The sequence below is a fragment of the Hippocampus zosterae genome, chromosome 7, assembly GCF_025434085.1.
Source record: "Hippocampus zosterae strain Florida chromosome 7, ASM2543408v3, whole genome shotgun sequence".
Taxonomy (NCBI): domain Eukaryota; kingdom Metazoa; phylum Chordata; class Actinopteri; order Syngnathiformes; family Syngnathidae; genus Hippocampus; species Hippocampus zosterae.
This window is the reverse complement of record NC_067457.1, coordinates 5,753,837-5,775,061: the sequence shown is the minus strand read 5'-3', so window position 1 is coordinate 5,775,061 and position 21,225 is coordinate 5,753,837. Positions and strand designations below refer to the sequence as shown.

The following is a 21,225-nucleotide window of genomic DNA, read 5'->3' as shown; positions in this document are numbered from 1 at the left end:
TGAGCATTCGATTGTCAAGGGCCCCCTTTACCCCCCCAAAAAGGCTGCAGGGTCAACGAAGGTCTTGGTTTATTAGTGATTTGTATTCAAGCTGGAATATGGTGAGAGCGGAAGGCTTGGAATATTTTGGATACGAGTTCTAAATGAGAAAAAAAATCCAAGTACATGAAATTGGAAGCGTTTTACGATCCGCGAGTCTCTTCTGTCACGTTTCGCTGTAACAAAAGGTCGCAACTCAGCTGAGTCAATATCAGACAGCTCGCATCCTAATGAGTGTATCTGATGAGATCTTATTTCTGTCCACTCAGCACTCCTCAGCTCAGCCGTGCGGCTTAAAAAAAAATGCGGAAGTTCGTTGCGAGGTTATTTGCACTTTTTTATGTCTTATCGACCGCTTGTGAGTCACAAGAAATTGGCTTGAGGGAGGGACTTAGGAAAAAGTTATTTAATTATTCATGTCGATGGATATATATATATATTATATATATATATAAAATGAAACCTAGAACAAAAACAATCATTTCAGATTAATTTCCTTTCTACAGTGGCTAGTGAGTCATCTTTGAGCAAGTCTTTGTCGCCCTCTACTGGACACAAATTGATTTTCTGCTGGTTGAGGGTTACTTTATCTGCAGGCAGGGGGACAGGAAAATAAAATCAGGTACCGCCAACAATAATTCACGACCCCCCCCCCCCCCCCAAAAAAAAAAATCAATGTAGGCTTTTAGCAGGTGTGAAGGAAGAACAAATTTGAGACTTCGAAATACACTCATACTCTGAAGGCGATGAAGAGGTGTGCGCTAAAAGCTCAACATTTGTGACATTTTGGCTATCTTGAATTGTACATGTAATATGAAATGCACTTTTTGAATTCAACGACATCACCTAAATAAATTACAAAATAAAATGACAACTTCATTTATGGAGAATACCTGTAAGGTTTTTTTTTTTTAACAACATGTTAACATTTGTTTGGGTCCAAATTTTATTGAACTTGGATTTAAATCGTCTCCACTCGTGGCACAAGCCCTGCCGTGGCTTCCTACATTTGTGTTGTTTCCTCCATCTTGTATCTATCTAGTTTGCAATTTTTACGGCAGTCTTTACAGAGGTCGCGCGCATGAGCCAGGAAAAACTTTCTTGGGATTTCAACTTTCTTCTCGTCCGGGGGCGGAGGAAAGGGATTTCTGTCCAGGTTAACTTTTTCTAGCTTTTGGAGATTTGCGAGGCACTTAGGCACTGAAGAAAATCTGTTATCAGACAGGCCGATATAGATGAGCTCCTTCAAGTTACCGATGGCTGTGGGGAGCATTTGAAGCCGGTTGAGTCCCAAGTACAGCATCTGGAGGTTCTGGAGCAGACCCAGCTGCTTGGGGACTTGCGTTAGACGGTTGTTGCATAAATTTAGAACGACCAGGTTCTTTAGGAGGCCGATGGTCGGAGGGATCTGCTCCAGCTGCAGTCAAAAACATAAGTTGTCCATTTTCTTTGCAATTGATTGACATGCCATACCCATGGGGATGATTAAGACTAACAAGTCACTTGTGATCTATTTGGGACTGTGTAATTTTTTTGCAGTGAGTGAAGATTAAGCTAATCAAGCACATAAAGTCTACATTATACTCACATAGTTGCTATGCAGGTCCAAAACTTGGATGTTGTTGAAATCATGAATGAAGTCGGGGAGGCTCACGATGAGGTTCCTGCTCAGGATCAATTCGTCGACTCGACTCAGCTTCTGGATGCTTGGTGGCACGGCGTCCAACTCTTTGAAACTGAGATTGAGGCGCGTTCTGCCATCGGGTGTCGGCTGAACGCAATTCAGGGCCATGCCTGAGGTGAACGCCAAGCTCCGTGGAATGTTGGCTTTCTTTTTCTTTGGCATGCTCCTGCAAGGTCATGTTGAAGCCTGACAATGTTAACGCGTCAGCTTTGTGTGCACGACCTGTTCATACGCTGATCAATGATTGATTTTGAGCAGATTACAATATGCTTCAATTTATTTGTTGGGGGTGTACATTTGGAGTAGGTATTTTTACCATGAACCATGTAGGAAAATGGATTGAAGAGGTTTCTTACCAGTATTAAGTTGGTCCCCGAAAAGGTCCGTATCATCAATTCAGCTGCCCAACTGCAAATGATGACAAAAAAGTCAACCTTCAACATATTGTTTCTCGATAGTAGTCAGCAATATCACCTGTCGTTATATTGTGTGCCTGATTCACCTGAACAAATGTTCCATTTGTTTTCTTATGTTTCCTAGTGACTGTCGCAAGTGTCCCCGAGTAACACCACAGTTGCAACTTTCTATGTTGAAATTTTTCAAAATCTGACACCATTACTGGGAAGGTTCATTTGCTGAGTCAGAAAAGGTTCCATTAGGTAGATGTAAGAGCTCATAAAGTATTGGCAACACAATTACATTTTGAAATAATATCACAGCTCCGAGGAGACCAAACGAGTGTGATTCCTTTGCCTAGCACTGAGCAAACATGAACTGGATTAACATTTTAAAACACGTCCAAAAAACGACTCCCAACTCGTACTTAAAGTCTCTTTGATTTATTAAGATTTATGCGATGTCACTGTATTCTGTATCAGTCTCCAGGTATTAGATATTTTTTCGGAACGACGTTTTCAAAAGGTTTCATGAGACAGAGAAAAGGGAAAGTCCTTTTTCTTTTTTGCTACATTACAGGTACTTGTTTTTGCAGGTGGAGAAATCGCAAATGTGACCCGACAAAGACAAACAGGTGCACGTTATCAAATAAAGAAGAAAATAGCCCCCACACACGACACAGTTATGGCAGTTTCAGTTTTACGATACCCACCATTTTGAGCATTTCCCTTCACTTAACAAGCCTGTAAATCCACAATCAAAAGACTGACATTTTGGCATATTTTTATTATATATGTATTCTGTCTAATCTTTTTTTGAAGTGGAATGCAACTCCAACAGTAATATGTACTCACAGTGCCTGCCGTAGGCTTTTAATTCGGCTGTGTTTCGTCGACCGTGGCCTTGGCGTCCAAGGACTGTCCCAGGTGGCTGAAGCTAATTAGTAGCTCCCACTATAGCTGGCGTAATGGCATTTTAGGCTAAACGAAATATTCTAGACATAAAATTAGCAACATACGCAATTAACTAGATGTGGTTAAAGGCTGGGAAATGTGAGAACCGCCGCTGACGTAACGTTATTCTATGTGCTCATCCAATGTTTTTAATTCAGAGACATCTTCTGTACTTTAGTTGCGTGACGTCATAGGCCAGCGCGAGCATCTCGTGCAGGTAAATGTTTTCACAGCACGAAGAAAAAGTTGCTCATTTCAAAACAAACTTTAATGTGAATAAGCGCAAAATATTCATTACTAAACATTGTTCGGGTATTTGCACTCTGAAGTGTTTACATTAAACATTTACACATAAACATATACCAATCAATGATATTTGTTGTTTACTGTAGTCCAGTGATTAGCACGTCGGCTTCACAGTGCAGAGGTACCGGGTTCGATTCCAGCTCGGGCCTCCCTGTGTGGAGTTTGCATGTTCTCCCCGGGCCTGCGTGGGTTTTCTCCGGGTGCTCCGGTTTCCTCCCACATTCCAAAAACATGCGTGGCAGGCTGATTGAACACTCTAAATTGTCCCTAGGTGTGAGTGTGAGTGCAAATGGTTGTTTGTTTCTGTGTGCCCTGCGATTGGCTGGCAACCGATTCAGGGTGTCCCCCGCCTACTGCCCGAAGACATCTGGGATAGGCTCCAGCACCCCCCGCGACCCTAGTGAGGCTCAAGCGGCTCGGAAGATGAATGAATGAATAATGTCCACAGCTCACTTTACGCACAATACTGATGTAGAGCTGGAGGAACCCATCTTAACATTAAAACAACCTGAAAAACAATTTGAAAATGTGAAATGCGATTGTTTTTAGGTGCTCGATAAATTAAATCAAATCGTATTAAATTGGGCTCGATGCTCTAGAATAGTGGTTTATGACGTCGTCGTCATTTTGGGGTGAAACGGAATACGTCACGTGACAAAGACAGTGACACAATCTTACCACCAGGCGGCAATGTAATTCCCCAAATCGTTTTGAGTGGGCTATTGACAGATAAAAATAGTTGCATTTTCTCCCCATACATGCTGTGCAAGTTAAACAAATGTTTATTATGATGCCTCCATACATTAAAAACACGCCCAGGTGCCAATGTTGCTGCGGAATGAGTTTTTTTTTCCCCGATTGTAGGACTTAGTCACTGCACAACGCAACACATGATCATCTGAGCATGTTGATGAAGTATTCTTTTTACACAAGAATTTACAAATTTGCACAACACTCACTAGCTTAGCACATGAATTGACCTGCCTTGACATTTTATTGTGGTCTGTTTTTATTCACTTTTTTATCCTCTCATTTGTACTGTCCGGTATGTGTTACAGCCCTCACGTAATGTGTTATGTTGTCTCTACATTTCTTGTATAAAGTTGAACAAGCATTTGCATGTCTCAAATTTAATGGCTTTTGAATCCAAACAAACAATTTAAGTGGGCAGAAGAATTATAGCCTGCTGGACGTGTTTAGGAAAGCAGGCACCATGGACGCAGTCCTTCATGTGTTTGTCTAAGCTTCAAAATGGTTGTGGCTTTCCCGCCCTCAAACTATATGCCTGATATGTTGTCTTTGGTTCAGTCCTGGCGGTTTCAGAAGGCCGTCCCTTTTTGCGGATGCTTGTTTGCCTTCCAGTCAGGAATGCTGACCATTGACAACAAAATATTTGGAAAGGAAAAAGTGGAGCAGCCTCTGTCGACAGTTGTCAACTGCCTGCCTGTGATAAAAGTTGGGGAACAAAAGATGGGACAGTTTTCATAAAATCTTTCAGTCATCTTACTTTAACATTTTCCCCCCTCTACTCTGGGCCAAAAAGTCATTGTCCATATGATGTCATTGATATTACAGAGTCGACATACGCCAATCTGTTTCGCTTTAGTCTACTTGGACCTGAGATCCACGGGAAAGCAGATCATAGCATTAGCAGACGAATAAATATTCGCTGTGAAACGCTTCAACACTTCAAGTGGCTCCACGGCAGCCAAGTGTGAGGCAACCCCCCTCTTCCACAAATAAAGATCTGACTTTTTCATCTACATTTTGTGAGTATGCTTCATTCCTTCAGAGAAAATAATGAGCGAACATGTTCAAAGTGATGGTGGTGCTGTCTCTGGCCAGGAATGTCAATGAAAGGAATGAAAGGGATGCTGGGAGATGACTTTTTTAAGTTATTCGCTATCGGTCAAGCTACAGAACTGAGTTCAAAAGAGGAGGCAGCGTTACTTGTTCCCAGGGTTAAACATAAGGGATTGTCCTCGACTGGACACCGTGTTATTTGGCGTTTCCCAATTTGAAATCTATCTTTTCCCTCAATCCTGTGATTTAGCTCTACGCTTTCATTACGTTTGTTTTTGTCCTCTCAAAAGGCCGCACGTTTGCGCAACCACACAGGATGTGCTTTTCGTGCACATAATGGGAGATGATGACATGAGGCATAATGGTTGTTGAGAAATGTGGCGGTTTCGCCTCTAACAATAGGTTTTGTTTTCCTCTTTTGAACCGTTGACATCACTTGTCCATAAGTGAAGGGGATGTGCACGATGTCCGCTGTTTTGTCCTCACGCACAGGGCACTGCTTTGTCGGACAATCTCTTTCCTCGCCGTTGACAATCACTGCCGGACTTGGCGCTGCCTCACGCACGTGTGAGCATCAGCTTCTTCTGTTGTCTCAAATATGTCGGGAGGACGCACAGTCAGTAAACTAAACCTTATACTTATCTCCCCTCTCATTGCCTTACCAGCCACCCACACTTCCTATGCCAGCATGGAGATAACTGAGGCATGACTCGGAGGGAATGGCCCAAGTCAAAGAGAAATATCATGTGACATGACAAAACGTTATTATCCAAAGCAATACAGGAGAATAGTTTGATCAAAATGCAATTAAAGGATTTGGTACAATGTATTTTATATACTCGTGTTGGATACGCAGAATTTCCACATTACAAATCAGTCTTTTTTTTTAAATGCATTTCCTGGCCGTAAACCAGTTGGGTTGCATCGACATGCAGCAGTACTTTTTAACTCAACTGCCAGTCGGTTATTTGAGATTTGCCACACATGGGACGAATTTTCCTGTCAGGGGGGGGGTTTGCTATTAAATTATAGCATGAGAAGAAGAAGGTGCGATGAGATGGTGTGGTTCCAAGTGTTGACAGTTAAACGGCAAATAGTAAAATGCAACATAGCAAATTGGAATGGGGATGGGGAATAGGAGTCATTTCATTTGCGTCTTTTCAGGGTCGTGCCCTTTGGAGGCGCCAGAATGTTTTTGCAAAAATGCAAGGTGAGGAAACGGTGGAGCTGGAGAGTAGATGACATTTTGGGGGGGGGGGGGGATGGAGTAGAAAACAGCGTCAATTTAAAGCACAGCGTGCTTTATTTACTGTTCTACAACAGACATGAAAAAAACAAGGAAAAGTAACAATCGAGGCCATAAATACTTCACTTGAAAAAAAAAATACTGAGGTAACAAATCAAATAAGAAGTGCCCTTTATACTTCTTATTGCACTTCCTCCCTGCTTGGTCAAAAAAAGTACACAAATTTATCGGCGACAATCCATACGCAGTCACACAAAAAATAAGTATGATACATTTTGACCCACTATTGCATTTCGAGGTTGGCGCAGGGCAGCAAGAAAGCAAACCGAGAAGCGGAGAGGCGCCAATCACACACATGGTCCTTGTTAGGCGATTCCCATGAAGGGCATTGTGGTTGGGAACCGACTTAATATTTCACAGTTTTAAAACGACATTTGAAAAAGGTTTCTGCTCACAACTGGATTTATTCATTCAGTCTTTTGTCAAATGAGTGCATATTACTGGCACACAGCTGAAAAAAAATACACACACACGCACACATAGAAAAACAATGTTGGGGGAACTGCAACGTGAGCACACGTCACCAGTTTTCATCTCTGGAATTGTTGTCATGTTGTTTTGCGACATCAAATCATTAAGTGTGATTTGAAGCAACAGTTCAAATTGCATTATATACAGTGTAAAAAAAAAACCCAAACAAAACAGCAAGACATCAGCTTTTTAGAAAGTGAGAGTTGACAAAATTGGAATCAACTTTGATAACTCTTGTGATTGGGCAAAATAGAACACAATCACCCAAAACAGGAGTTTGGAAAAAAAAAATCACTCACATTAAAGATAATATCTCGTAATCGTTTGGATAAGCGTGCGTTAATTTACGAGTTTTCAGTTTCAAAAGAAAGGTTTTGTGCAAAAAAATAAAATCTAATCATCATGTATCCAGTTAGACGTAAAAGACAATTTAAAAGGGGCCCAACTGCATCGATGACACTCTTGAGTCCCGATAGTTGAAGCAGTGGGGGCAGGGGAAAGAATGTGTTGCCTTTTGCGTCCGGGTTTCAAATTCACACTTGCTGCTTTTCCATGCCTCAATCCAAAGACCGAAATGGAAATGAGAGACCGAAGCACACTGACACCGTGAGCCTATAGCACAGATCGCTTATCACACATTCGGTGAAAAATTGGACATCAACGACTTGGATTAAAGACACATAGTTGGCATGTCTTTTGCCGCAGACGTGGCCGCAGGCCTGGATTGCGTATGTGCGTGTGTGTGTGTGTGTGTCGCTGGTTAAATTGGCTGTTAAAACGCACAATGAAAGCCTCTGGCAAACTTAACAGTGCGAGGGTTGCAGTCTCAGGGCTAATCGCTACTTTAAAATCAAACTCGTCTTGTGTTGTGGTGAGTGTAAATTGCAGAGTGACACACGGGAACAGACGGCGCACAGATGTTGCGTGGCGAGATAAGTCTGGGGACACGCTGGGAGCAAATCACAGGAATGACCTCATGTTCGCATTCATGTTTGCGTTTCTTGTGTCTTGTCGCGACAAGAGTTTGGTACGATCAATTGGAATGAGACGGAGCCATTAGATGTGAAAGCAGATCACAAAAGCCCCAAATATGAAGATGTGATCGTCACAATGGGCAAATGACGCACTGTCGGAACAAGTAGTCAACATCCTGCCTCATCCCAATGTAAACCTGACCGCTGTTGCCTTTGAAGGCCTCGTTAAAAAGTGAAATCAAAGTTTGTATAAAATTATATGTACAGTCATTTCAGATGGACAGCATTTTGCCATTAAAATACAAAAAACAAACGATAAATAGAAAAATATTTACAAAAAAAGGGGCAAAATTAGAAGAGTTCCTTTTCACAGCTGCTGTTCCCCAAAAAGTATCTGAGCGTACACCGTGCCATTCCGCGACGCCATCGCTTCCGGGATCGGCTTCACCAGATCCAACTCTGCGTAGGTCAGATTCTCCTCCACTATCCTCGGCTGAGGAGGTCAAGGCCGAGTAAGGCGAGGTATTAAAATGGAGGAGGAGAAGGGGGGAGGGGGGGAGAGAGAAGGAAAAAGTGGTACACATTGTGCTATTTTGCCAACGATATCAAGCCTGTCACAATTACAGGGAGAGCATTATCATTAAAAGACTGGGAGAAAACGATACCCGGCGATATCAACTTCACGAGACATCCCAGTTTACCGGCGCAAGCACGCAAAACATAAAATATGAAACAATGGAAGGACATCATGTATAAGGAGGGTAGAATAATCGGAATATTACTGACGGTTACTTCAGAATTTTGGCTCGTCTGATATCAGACATCACGGCGGTTTCGCAAGCTGGATGTGATTCCTTTTGCCGTGCATTTGGCTTCGTATACAAGCGCGATGGTGACCGAAAGCAAATGGAAGCGATTACTGGAGGGGTTTTTGGAGTCATTTGGCATCAATAAGAAAACTGCGAAGCTCAGCAGAAGAGAGCGTTGTTGGAAATGGGATTTGTACTCACCAAAACTACTTTCCTTGGTTGTGGTTTTAAAAGTTTGGGTTTGCGTGCTTTGTCTCCGATGGGAACTGCAGGGGTGAAATAAAGGTTTGTGGTGGTTGTTTTTTTTTTTTCTTTCAGCAAATATGATGAGTGTTTCAAACAGTAAACAGAACAATAAGCCGTGGCTTCGAAAAAGAGCTACAATCAGTATTCTCTGGTCTGAGAAAAAAAAAAAAACAAAGGCCGGAATTTTATGAAGAAATACAGAGTCATGTGCCATCATATGTCATATTTGCTGTCGTTAACACCGCTCCGAAATGTGGTGAAAGAGCAACACGGGATTGGATGTGACAGAATTTGCATTCCAGCGCCGAATTACCAAGAGCGGACCAAGACGTGGTCGGCTTCGATTGAGAATGTTAAGCTTTCACAAAACAACATGACTCCCATTTATACTTGAAAATGCTGAATGTTTGCTCAGCAAAGCAGAACAGAATTTGATACCTTTTGCTGGTATCTCTGGTGGTATTTCTTCTTGGTAATCTCTGCTCCTTTTCTTTCTGTATCTCCTCTCCTTCTGAGGCAAGGCCGGAGACACGCTGACCGCACTGGTGACGGTTTCTCCTGAGCTACAATGAAAAAAAACAAAACAGAAAAATAACCATTGTTCCACGTCTACCAAATCGGGCTGTACGGAATGATAGACGTCTCCGTGGCTCAATAGTTTACCTATTCCTTGAGCTTTTGACCAAGTGGTAATTATCTACAACGAAACAGAGAAGAGACCAGAAAAAAAATAGCCAGGTCAATTGAGTTGAGCTGGTGAGCATCAGAGTTAAAATAACTCGCTCGAGAGGTCTAAGGTCGATCGTGAGAGGTCCCTTCTCGGTCTGCTGACCTTTTAACCGCTGCTTCTTCTGTATACACTGGCAGGTTACCGTCATTGTGAACATGCACATGCACAGCAGGCCCACAGAGCAAAGCAGTACAGCACAAAGGTACACATCTGAAACACAAACATAAAAAAAAGGGGAAGTTAAAAAAAAAAGGGATGTGGCTGTGCTTTATTTTAGGAAGAAGTTCATCCTTTTGGTTGGGCTATTTTTGACACACACATGTGCGCACACTTTACAAATATAATAACTTACCTTCGAACAAGCTCCACAGGCCGTCTTTGGCCTCAGTGGCCGGAAACGCGTGCACTACACGGAAGGGAAAACGCACAGAGAGAGAAAAAAGAACATGTCATGTAAAGTCTCGAGTCATCACTGCGGCTTCCTTTGCTGCCAGACTAAATTGACTGTTCAAACAAAAACGACATTTAGCACCACGGGCTACTTGTGGTTCCGCCTTAATATGAGACTGGTGTTGACATAGAAAAAGGTGTATATGTGACAAGTGCAGACCGTTCATCAACAGTAGTCCTTTGCGGCATTTTCACCAGAGAAATTTTGAGTTGGAAGAATTTAAAAATGTCCCAGAAACTGTGAAAATAGTCATTTGAAATTCTATTGGGGAGATCCTTTCACACATCCGCTGTAACTGAAATCTAATTTCAAAAAGACTTACAAATACAGTAAAACAGTCTGGGAGGATTTAAAAACATTTTTTTGGGGCATCGCTTTTCTGTGGATGCGCCGTAACAACACGGCGTTATCCTTTAAAGCTATTTCTGATCTTCCTCGTCCCTTTTGTGCAGCTAAAAAGGACAAACCAAAATATGTACAAGGTTAAAATTAAAAGTATTTCAAGTTCAATCTATCGCAGTATCATTTAAAGAGACATGAAATGTAATAGTTTCCTCAACCCCCACCCGCCCGCCGCGTATGACAATCCTGTAGGATATCCTTCCAAAGTGACATCATTTTCACAATGCCCATCTCATCACAATGATACGATCATAAGCGATGATCTCATGAAGCCTTACAAACAAATAGCCAACGATGCCATAGAGTTGCATTAAAGCTACGGCTTACCGCCGCAGCAGCACGGCGCAGTGTCCGCTGTTGCGGACCCGCCTGCTCACCAAAAATGTCACCATAATGCCACAAGTGACACTACTTTACACTGTGATCTCAAAACTGGCCACGTTTCTGTGAAAGCACCATGGAGCTGCATGCGAAATACACATTTCACCACCAAATGTTTTGTAAACAGGGCCTTTTATCGACCAGTTCCTTGAACCTGAGGTAAGCCGATACAAACTACGATTCCTTTTATCCATTTCATGCACCTATATTGATAACATGTAACCTGATTTAACTGTCCACTGTAGTAACCGCTCTCCCTGAAAGTGGCCACGCAACGCCATGTTGGAAGGTGATGTCAGTCTCTGATGTCATTACATGCATGGCTTTGGTGTGTGTGCGGGATGAGGGGGGAAGCTTCAGTTTACATGATTGAAGGTTTCTGTATGTTGTGTATCCCCCACAGAGCTCCATAAAGATGTCGCTTTGATTAACCCCGTCAGGGACAGCGGTTACTACAGTGGACGGCTTATCGTGTTATCGGGTCACAGGGTGCATGAAAAGGGTTAAAAAGGTTGTGGAGCCAGTATGCCGAGTTGGTCAGAGGTGAACCGGTGCCTCTGAATGGACTCTAAAGGTTCCACACTGTTAACCCCAACCTGCTTCAGTCCCGCTAAAACTAATTCATTGATTGTTTTCAGATAAAAAATGGAAGTACAAGGCGACGGCCAACACAACGGTCCAATTCGTAAGTATTTCCCTGCTTACCGACAACGTTTTGAGCTGGAACTGTCACGTGTTGAGCTCGTTTTCTAAATATGACCATCTGTTGCTTCCACTACGTTCCAGGCCGCCGTTTCCGACGAAGATTAGGACAAGGCGCACCAAACGTGGGAGCCCTCAGAGTCAACGTTTGCGTCTCCAATCAGGAGATCACTATCTCCTTTCAGGTGGTGCCTACGCCAGCCGGAGACGCCGACAACGAAAACAACGCCAACGATGCCAATACAGAAGAAAGTGAAGGGAATAGTGAAGACATTGACCCTAATCGTAATAGTGAAGACAATGATGGCGAAGTTGAAAACAATGACAGTGAGGCTCACGTTGAAGAAAGTGACGGGAATAGTGAAGACGTCGAACATCAACCTACCAGTGAAGACAACGACGGCAATACTGAAAACAATGACAGCGACGTCGATATTGACGACGACGTTGCCAATAATGAAGACGGCGACGAGAATAACGAAGAAGCCCTCGCCGGCGTCGAAGACAACGATGCTAATAACGAACACGCTGACAGTGGTGTCAGCGTTGAACGCAATGACAGCGATGTCAGTGTTGAAGATCATAACAACGAGGCCAATATCGAAAACGACAACATTGATGCCAATGCCGAAAACGACAACGATCCCAACGAGGACGACAGCAAGGCATCAACGGAAGAAAGCGGCAGCGACGCAAGCAGCCTAGAGAGCGACGATTGCTCCGGCGAAAATCCCGAATTCAACATTTCAATGGGCGTCTTGCCATTTGCGCGCGGCAATATCGCGCAGAACATTTTCGTTGAATTTCACGGGACGAGTATAGACGACTTGTTTAATTACAATGATAGCGACAGCGACAGTTCGCTGGAATGAAATGCAGAAGACCGTCAAAAGATTGAAAACAACGATTTCAATAACAGGACTTGATCATCATTGGAAAGATGACCCGAGTTTGAGGTCTACGTAAGAGCATTTTGCACAGAATACAATTTAAGGACATTGCAAAATCGCCAGAATTGCTGTGATGTGACTTATTTTAGATTTGAAGCCATCATCAAATCAATCACAAGCCTGCGATAAAGCTGCAAAAAAACCTCCAATGCCCATACAGAATGCACCCTCTATTTTAAAGCGCTTTAAAGGACTACAGTCGCCCAGAATGAATGAGTCAACCCATGGGAGGAACAGAGTTGCATTGAGGGCAATGTCTTGGCTCTTTTTGGTGCCCCAACACCAGATGCGGACTGCGGTGAATGATGAATCTGTGCATTCATCACACGCCCATTAAACCGCTGTTATCTTGTGTTCCAATAAATTGGTCTCACAGTTACCCAGTATTCAATTTGCACACGTCTGCATTCGGATACATGTCATCGTTCGATAGCATGTCTTTTGGAACGATGACGAGAGTACCCCGGAGCTTTCCAGAAACCGCCCTGGCTAAGCCGCTACTGCCATTTACCTAGAAAAACTGCACAATCTCAGTTTGTTTATGCCAAGCGCAGTCTCGGCTCTGTTTTACGACCAGAGATGTGTTTATTATTGTTAGTGCTAGCAGGTCTCGTGTGAGAGACGGAACGAGGAAACACCTGGCCACCTGATGTCATCGGGGCCACAGGGATTCCACGAGGCCGCCGTCTACACTCCAAAACACATTAAACTATCGTACTCGGTCATCCTGAGTCGTTTCGGTTAATGTACATGCGTGCCTGTGCGCTGCCAAGCAGACTGCCCCCGAGACAGAAAAATATAATAATACAATCTTCAATCAATTCACACATTTGTGTTGATTCAACATCATATGCGATTGTGCGGAAACATCTGACAAGAAAAATATTAAGTCAACATTTTGGATGCTTTTATGCACCCTGTGAGCTGATAAACATGTCCACTGTCGTCACCGCTGTCCCCGAAAGGGTTACGTTTTTCCATCTGAAAAACTGCTCTGCGTGAAGTAGAAAATGCGTATGGGAAAAGAAATAAAAACATAGCAACACGATGTGGCAATTCAACCGCTCGCGCTCATGCAGAGTGGCTTCCCCCTTCCCTACAACATTCTATTGTCCCATTTCTACCAAGCCTGTCTGCTCTCTGTGCCCTACATTGGGAGGAAACTCTTTGACGTGGCCAACGTAAACAACTCGCGTTCAGGTCCGCGTGTCGGTCCAACCCAGACTTGGCCCGGGACACGGTCACCCGAAAGTCACAGCCCATAGCCGCTTTTTTTTCTTTTTAATAAAAGCGAAAAAAGCTCCAATGACACACGTGTCATCCGCTCCGCTCGGTGAGTCAGTCAAAGCCGCACAAAAACCTCATACTGCCTCTGGTCTCCACTTCAAGTTGATCTCCTCAGTCAAAGCCGCAGCTTACCGCCGCGGATGATCCTTGTATATGCAGGCTGGATCGCAACCAGTGACATTTCTCCCTCCGACTGGAAAGCAGGAAAATGCTTTTTGCTTGAAGGAGACATCGTGATTCTTGTTCTGCCGGTTGTGCACTGACATACATTTGTGTAACCTACTGTCTCACACGGCACACGGTCAAAGTCATCGTTAGCACTTTTCGCTAATGGGACCAGATTTTTACACTGCACAGAAACGTCCCATTGTAAAACCTCAAACGGCTTCATCACATCTGGGAGCTGTTGAGCAACATCTGCGGCGCCGCCGACCATCCCTGCGGAGCGACCTGCGTAAAAATGCGGTTGAACTTCTATCACGGCAAGGTTTGACAGCGCTTCTGTTGCGGACGACTGAAATAACTGTTGAAGTCTCTCCGCCCAGCTTAGCGAGGTCATCGGTGTGCAGTGAGGTCGCAAGAAACGACAACCGCTACACCGAGTTCTCGTGAAAATGCAAGTTAGCGCAATAGAAAGGTTCTCGGCCAATTTTGGACATTTCAATATATTCTTAATCTTGGGGGGGAAATAAAATGGCATTGCTGCTCACCTCTCAGTTCAGTTGTAGCCGTCGAGTTGGACGAGGCCTTCCAGCGATCCTGCTGCTTTTTGAATTCCTGAACCCGACAGATGTAGCAACCTCTGTCCCCCTCGGACACGTTCAAGATCACCAAGTCGAAGATCTTGCCCTGCTTCACTACCGTCAGCTTCATCTTGGGCCACGCGAAGCTCTTGGTGTAATTTCCGTAGAAACGGGCCTTTCTCATGTTGACCCGGGCGATGAGGTGTTCGTCCTCCGGCCTGTCGGAGCCCGCCGGCAGGAAAGTCCATTTCACAACGGGCAGCGCGGAATTGCGACGGCGCTGGGACACCACGCAAGAGAATGTGACGTTTTGGCCTTCCTGGGCCATCGTGAAGGGCGACGGGGTGATTGTAACGTTGATGGCGGAACACAAATCTGTCGAATGCAAAATTTAAACAAGTAAAATGTATTTTTTTTTTGTGAAGAGAAAACAGTTTTTGCCTTCATTTTCTGCGATGTTTGTAATTGCCTAAAGATGCCACAAAGTGGTGGCAAAGTACTTATGTCTAAATGAAGCTACTCAACTCACTTCTAAATGGTTGGTCAGAACCTAGATGCCACTAGATGGCGCCAAAATAATACTACTGAGGAGTTTTTGGATCAGAACAAAGGTTCTGTTCCTTTCAAATCTGCCAAGAAGCAAATTTGTGAATACGTCAAGTGTTAAAATCTATTCCGAGCCGCTGCAATATGAAGAGCCACATCTGTGCAACCAATTCAGAACCAAATCAAAACTTGTCACATTCACTCAAGTCAAGATTTTGGCGCTGTCAGAGTGAAATGAATTAATTAAACAAGGAGTCATTATTGCAGTTACTGTGTTTGTAGTTGTCGATCTGCACCACATTACAAGGACTGGTTTTTTTGCCATGACTTATGATGCAGAATATGAAAACCCTGCATTTTTTGCCATCAAACTCTCACATCTTTCATTTAAACACCGACAGGAAATGCAAAACCACAGCCCATCGACAAACAGCTGCAACACATCGTTTTGCCCGACCAGTCAGTGCACCCACAAAGAAAGAAACAAAAAAAAAACAATCAACAAATTTGTTGATCAACTGTTTAAATGAATCTCTCCTCCCCCATTTATCCGATGTGCTCAGCCTATGCAGCATCCCTTCCAAAATATCTCAACATTTGTGCATCTTTCCTACCTCCAAACAGCGCGTGAACCAGGAGAGCCAAGAACACCGAAGAGAGCATTTTCCACAACTGCAAACTCCATAAACCTTCACTTGAATGATTCAGAGGAAAAGTTGCCCAAAAGCTTCCTCCGCCTACTTCCCCCCACCACCCCCCTTTCCAATAGAGAAGTGTAATATGAAACACTACACTCTACACACAACCTCCCCAAGCCCTCCCCTGCACTGTCTCGAAGCCATTGAGGGAACGTTTGGCCGCCCCGCACGCACACACTGGCGCACACACACTAGCGGAAGGTGAGCGCGCGCACCCACACACCCACATATGCATTCTTTACATCTGGCAAACGTGCGGGAAACGTGAGTTCCTGCGTGCGGTGGAGTCCGACGCCGAGAAAATCACACTTCCAGCTGTGGAGAGCGCTCGGCCCTCACTCAAGGGCTTTTATTTTGGACAAGGGAGGGGGCGGCAATGGGTGAATTAGTCTGTGCTTGTGTGTGGGCCTTGGTGGGGCCGCGAAATAAGTTGGCTGATGGGCACCAGGGTCACTCAGGGCCTACATGAGTAGCCAGCGGGACTGATAAAAAAAAAACGACCAAAAAAAAACAAAACGCAGCGGTGATGGCACATAGTCATTTCCTGGGAATATCTAAGAAATTATCATTTGAAAATGTAAAAAACTTGCAGAGGATCACACATAGTGTTGCCGATGACGTTTGTAATTGCCGAAGGTCCTGAAACATATTTGACAGATTTAAAAAAAACAAAAAAAACACCTGTTGTGGAACCTAAGACATCATTCAAAAAAAAAAAAACCTCAAAGATAGTGGCAACGCACTATTTTTGTTCAAAAGAGTCTCCTCAGCTCATTCCAACATAATTCTTTGGCACCCAAATGCCCCGAGATCATAAAGCGTTACTTTTGTCTCAATGAAGCTCCTCAACTCACCTCAGTGTCATTCCCTCCTCGTCGTAAAAAGAAAAGGCTGGACGCATTTTCACATAGTATTGAACGAGAAACAGTCTTGCCTGGTAATTTCTCTGCACGATTGCTGTCAAAAAATAAGTGAGGCCAGTGCATAAACATTTCTAAATGGCGAATCAAAGTCTTCATTGGTGTGAAATGTGTTCAACAAAACTCACACAACAACCATCAATGCTTAGCAGTCTTCTAAAAGCTTTCCATGTGGAATGCTGGCCTCTTGTGGCAGACAACTTTTTTTTTTTTTCATGCTGGGGCCATGCGCTCCCGAAATAATGAGGCTGCAGTATGTGTGTCAGTAGAGCAGCGGGACAGTGAGACACAAATACACATGTATCTATGGGCTCTTCGGTTGCTGGTTCATTTTGATGCCCTGTTGTGTTCAAATGATCCAGCTTCTCCCATCCGAATAAAAGCTGTGTGGTCTTCAGACCTATGGAGAAACAGTTGAGAAAAAAAAAATCATGTAGGATTGATCAGGTAGGACAGCATGTCGACACGTTGAGTCGTGAAGAAGAAGGCTGCAAAAAAGCAGTAAAAGAAAGTATGGAGGTCAGTGAGCATCCATTGTCATGCCATGTGAAGATCACAGCGTCACACTACTTGGTACAAAAACACAAATGTAAAGGATTATAACCAGTGTACCATGACAATGTGTATTGTACTATGTTTTTGTTTTCATAAAATGGTTCTATTATTTTGAAAAGTGCTCGACGTAATAAAAAAAAAAAAAACAGACTCAATCTCATTACAATAATTGTAAAATGCATCCACGCCCCTCCCACCCAAATTAAAAAATAAATAAATATATATGGTATGTAAAGTCACCAGATTGTTATAAAATGCTAAAATTTCGAAATGAACACATTCGGGGGAAAAATAAATAAAATAGAAAAAACAGAACAAAGAACAAAAAACATACGATTTTTAATTGCCACACGCTCACCTTTTCTCTTGCATGTGTTTTCGGATGATGCAGTACTTGATGATGACAATGAAGAGAGTCAAAAACAGGCCAAGGCCACATCCGATCAAAATATATTCCATCTCTGAAAGGAAAATCAACCAGTGGGCAACATCAAACAAACGAACAGAATGCACCATGACGCCTACAAATTGTACCAGCGAAGTCATCTGTGTGTTTTTGAAGACTTTTGTTTTCCATTTTTTATGCAGAATAAACCAAAGGGGGAGAAAAAAGATTTACTGACCCAGTTTCTCTTTGGATTCCGCGTCTCCTCCTCTTCCTCTTCCTCCAACCACATTCGTCAGCAGCATCTCTGCCACAAATCATAATCAGGTCACAAAACAGGCCGTGCAAAGCAGACAGGAAGGACACGAAGGGCACTGAGTTGCTCTTAGACTCGATTAGGATCCTTTCCGTGTCAAGATTCAGCACTACATTCAAAAAACGAACAAGAAAGTATCATGGATGGATTTGTCGGGTGCAGGGGCATGAACACGAGGACACACTCAAAGGGGTCAGCAAGCGTTCACGTGCTTATTTTAGACGCTGCATGACATGTGGCGGTTGTCGCAAGTGCCAGAGCCCTCTGAATTACTGTGTCTGACCCGACACCCACTTACATCAATGTATCAATTTGACACCCCTGCAACCACAATAATTAACATCTTGTGAAATGACTGAATCAATAAATTGAGGAAGATCATCTGATGGGCTAAATGAGTCAAAACGTGATGAAAATGAAGGCACTGAGGCAAGAAAATATGTGAAAATCGGTGAAATATTCTGATGAAAATATCATTTTAAAGGAATAAAAACTTAACTTAAATAATTTCAGCATAAAAACATTGAATTTTACAACAATCTTCACAAAATCATATCACTGAAAAAAAAAAGACTACATGCACTGACTTTTTTCCCCCCTTGGGCTGGGAACTATCCCGACCAGATCTTATTCAAAGTAATTCATCAAAAACTTTGAAATCTTGAAATACGGATGGCATTCAACTCACCGACGACAATGATGGCTCTGATCATGGAGTGCATGTCGGATATTCTTCTTACTCTCTTCTGCGTGATGTTCAAGGGCTGCCGCGGGTGTAATCATTTCCTGAAATACAACCTTTCGAGTGTTGCTGATTAAATGATCAGATTGCAAGTTACTGACGTGGTCCGCACAGTTTTGGGTCATTAAATAAATAAATAAATTGAAAACTGACACACTATGACATTTTATAAATACGCACATCCATCAAACTTTATAGTGGTGACTGATTAAATGGAATACAGTACTAATAACACTAGTGTGAAGGTAAAAGCTCCCTTTTGAATAAATATGCGTCACTCATGTCAATAATTTTTTGTGAAATAACAGAGAGCCGTTGAATGTTCCACCAATTGGGAGTCGGGCAGCAGTCGACCGCGGCTGCCCACCTTGACTCGCGTGTTGGGCGCCAAATGCACTTTCATATCTTCCAACCAGGGGGTGTCGAGTCCTGAAGGCCACTTTACCCATCCGCCTCCTCGTCCATGTTTCCCTTCCTGGCGCGAGGCCGGCGGCTTTCTCGCCAGCCGGCTGGAGGCCCGACGCATGCGGGTGTCCGTCACAGCGGCATAAACAAAAGGCTGGATGGGCTGCCTCTTGCTGAATTCTTCACCTACTTTCCTTCTCTGGGGGCATTAAGCTTTGCCTCAACTGAGATCTCATTGCTGTGCCATTACATTTGATTTCTATTAGTGCACAGGGAACACACGGTGTTAACGCGGATGCGACTGGGTCCGTATTCCCGAGCCGGAGCCAATAAATTATCACATCGGTTATCATTAACTGACTACTTGCTATTGCATTCCCAACAAAAAAAAAAAATCGCACACAGAAAATTCTCTGTGACCTATTCATCATAATCCTTGAAAAATAAAATCATCAAATCATTTATTATTAGTAAGTCACGTTCAAAGGTGGCAGTTAACCAACTACCAGATGTGCGGAAGGTGACAGAGTGGTATGCTGTTACCTCATGAGATACAACACGACAAAAATAGATGAGCTTATGTATAGAACAGGCATAAGAACGGCACCTTGAGGGAGCACAGCTATATGTAGGCCCGCGGGGGCCGGAGAGCTGTTGGGTCATGACAAGCCTCAGCAGTCCATTATTTATTTATTTTCTTCTTCAGGCCTCCCTCCAGCTCATTTGAACACATTTGGTCACCATCGGATGAACACGCAATAGCCATAAAAATAAAAAGGGAAAAGCGCTAGTTGGCATTAAGGATGACGGAGAGCGTACGACATTCATCCTGTTGAGACTTCATGGCACTCCGGATGTGAGCTCATCTAATGCCTCGGTGTGACTCACGAAGGGGAACAACAAGTGGACAAAACATTGACCCCCCCAATCCTCTCCAATCACAGCAACAACAGCTGTGTGGATCCTAAAACCAGACAACAACATCCCCGGTTACAACACGGCCATGTCAAGAGAGCGTCACGTCGTCACACGTTAGCTAATCTCCACCTTAGGTGGCGTGGGACCAGACTGGTCGAGATGCTGTTGAATACATGACAAAGATTTCCAAGATAGATTCACAGACTATTAAATAGCAATAAAATTGAACAAGAATGACTCCACAGTATTGTGAGGAGAAAAATACGTCACAAATATATTGGTGAGTTTTGGCTGACAGTCAGAAGTTTATATTAATGTAAGTATTTTTGAAAAAGTAAATCCTTTTATCATCTCAGGAGCATTATTATAATTTATTAGGACAATGAAGTGAAAATATAAGAATGAATTAGTCATTTCACAAGATAAAATTCAATATACTGTATATATGGCAGCTATTTGCTGCTGGTCCAAGACTGTCTGCTACGATCCTACTATTGACATTTATTCTCATAATTGTATCACACTTGTACGTAAAAGATCTCAATCCAAACGGTTGAGTCTCTGTGTTATCTTCTCAAAAGGTGACTAACAGTAGAGAGGAAGTCCATGTGGCAGTCGACGACGCCGTGCTGCTTGCTTTCAAAAATAACCAATGACAGTGTCCATTTCATCTCGCTCGGCCTGTCTTAGGGCCTGCTACTCGACACCCCTCGGTTATTTCAATAGGAACGAGCTGGATGTGACAGAGGGTCTCTACTCGCTTTGGCCACACTGAACTGTGCGTCTATTTTTGTAGATTCTCAGCTCGCTATCAGGAGCCTGGCCACGCCGAGTGCATTTGAACATGGAACAGAAGGCCTAACTTGGTGGGCTGAGAATTTTCTCCGTTATTGAACTGGATTTTGCGCTGAGGATTTGTGCGACTACTTTCCAGATGGAACCTTTTGATGCAACATGAAAAAAACCCCCGCCATCAACAAGGTGAGCGCACTGGCATCGCGTGTGCGTGTTTTTTAAAGTTACATAGTGAACATTCACTGACTTAAAGGTTACCCGGTACCATTTGAGTAACCTACAGTTGCAGTAAAAACTTGAATTGACCTGTCA

General features: G+C 43.4%; 2 protein-coding genes across 3 annotated transcripts; both read right to left on the bottom strand.

Moving 5' to 3' along the window:
* Nucleotides 1-963: 963 nt before the first annotated feature.
* On the bottom strand, nucleotides 964-3,271 carry LOC127603379 (leucine-rich repeat-containing protein 18-like). 2 transcript variants are annotated; one of them, XM_052069571.1, is made up of 4 exons: nucleotides 2,974-3,271; nucleotides 2,080-2,131; nucleotides 1,628-1,909; nucleotides 964-1,456 (listed from the first exon to the last, which is right to left on the bottom strand). In XM_052069571.1, the coding sequence occupies exons 3-4, from the start codon at nucleotides 1,883-1,885 to the stop codon at nucleotides 1,043-1,045; spliced, it is 672 nt and encodes a 223-aa protein (XP_051925531.1). In that variant the 5' UTR covers nucleotides 1,886-1,909; nucleotides 2,080-2,131; nucleotides 2,974-3,271; the 3' UTR covers nucleotides 964-1,042. The 2 variants fall into 2 exon arrangements, with proteins under 2 accessions (XP_051925531.1, XP_051925530.1); XM_052069570.1 differs by having other exon boundaries at nucleotides 1,628-1,889; nucleotides 2,974-3,270.
* Nucleotides 3,272-6,871: 3,600 nt separating this feature from the next.
* vstm4b (V-set and transmembrane domain containing 4b) lies at nucleotides 6,872-15,916 on the bottom strand. Its single transcript, XM_052069959.1, has 8 exons — nucleotides 15,794-15,916; nucleotides 14,601-15,008; nucleotides 10,070-10,123; nucleotides 9,820-9,927; nucleotides 9,651-9,684; nucleotides 9,426-9,550; nucleotides 8,943-9,007; nucleotides 6,872-8,425 (listed from the first exon to the last, which is right to left on the bottom strand). Exons 1-8 carry the CDS (start codon nucleotides 15,840-15,842, stop codon nucleotides 8,300-8,302), a joined length of 969 nt encoding a protein of 322 aa, XP_051925919.1. The 5' UTR covers nucleotides 15,843-15,916; the 3' UTR covers nucleotides 6,872-8,299.
* Nucleotides 15,917-21,225: the final 5,309 nt, after the last annotated feature.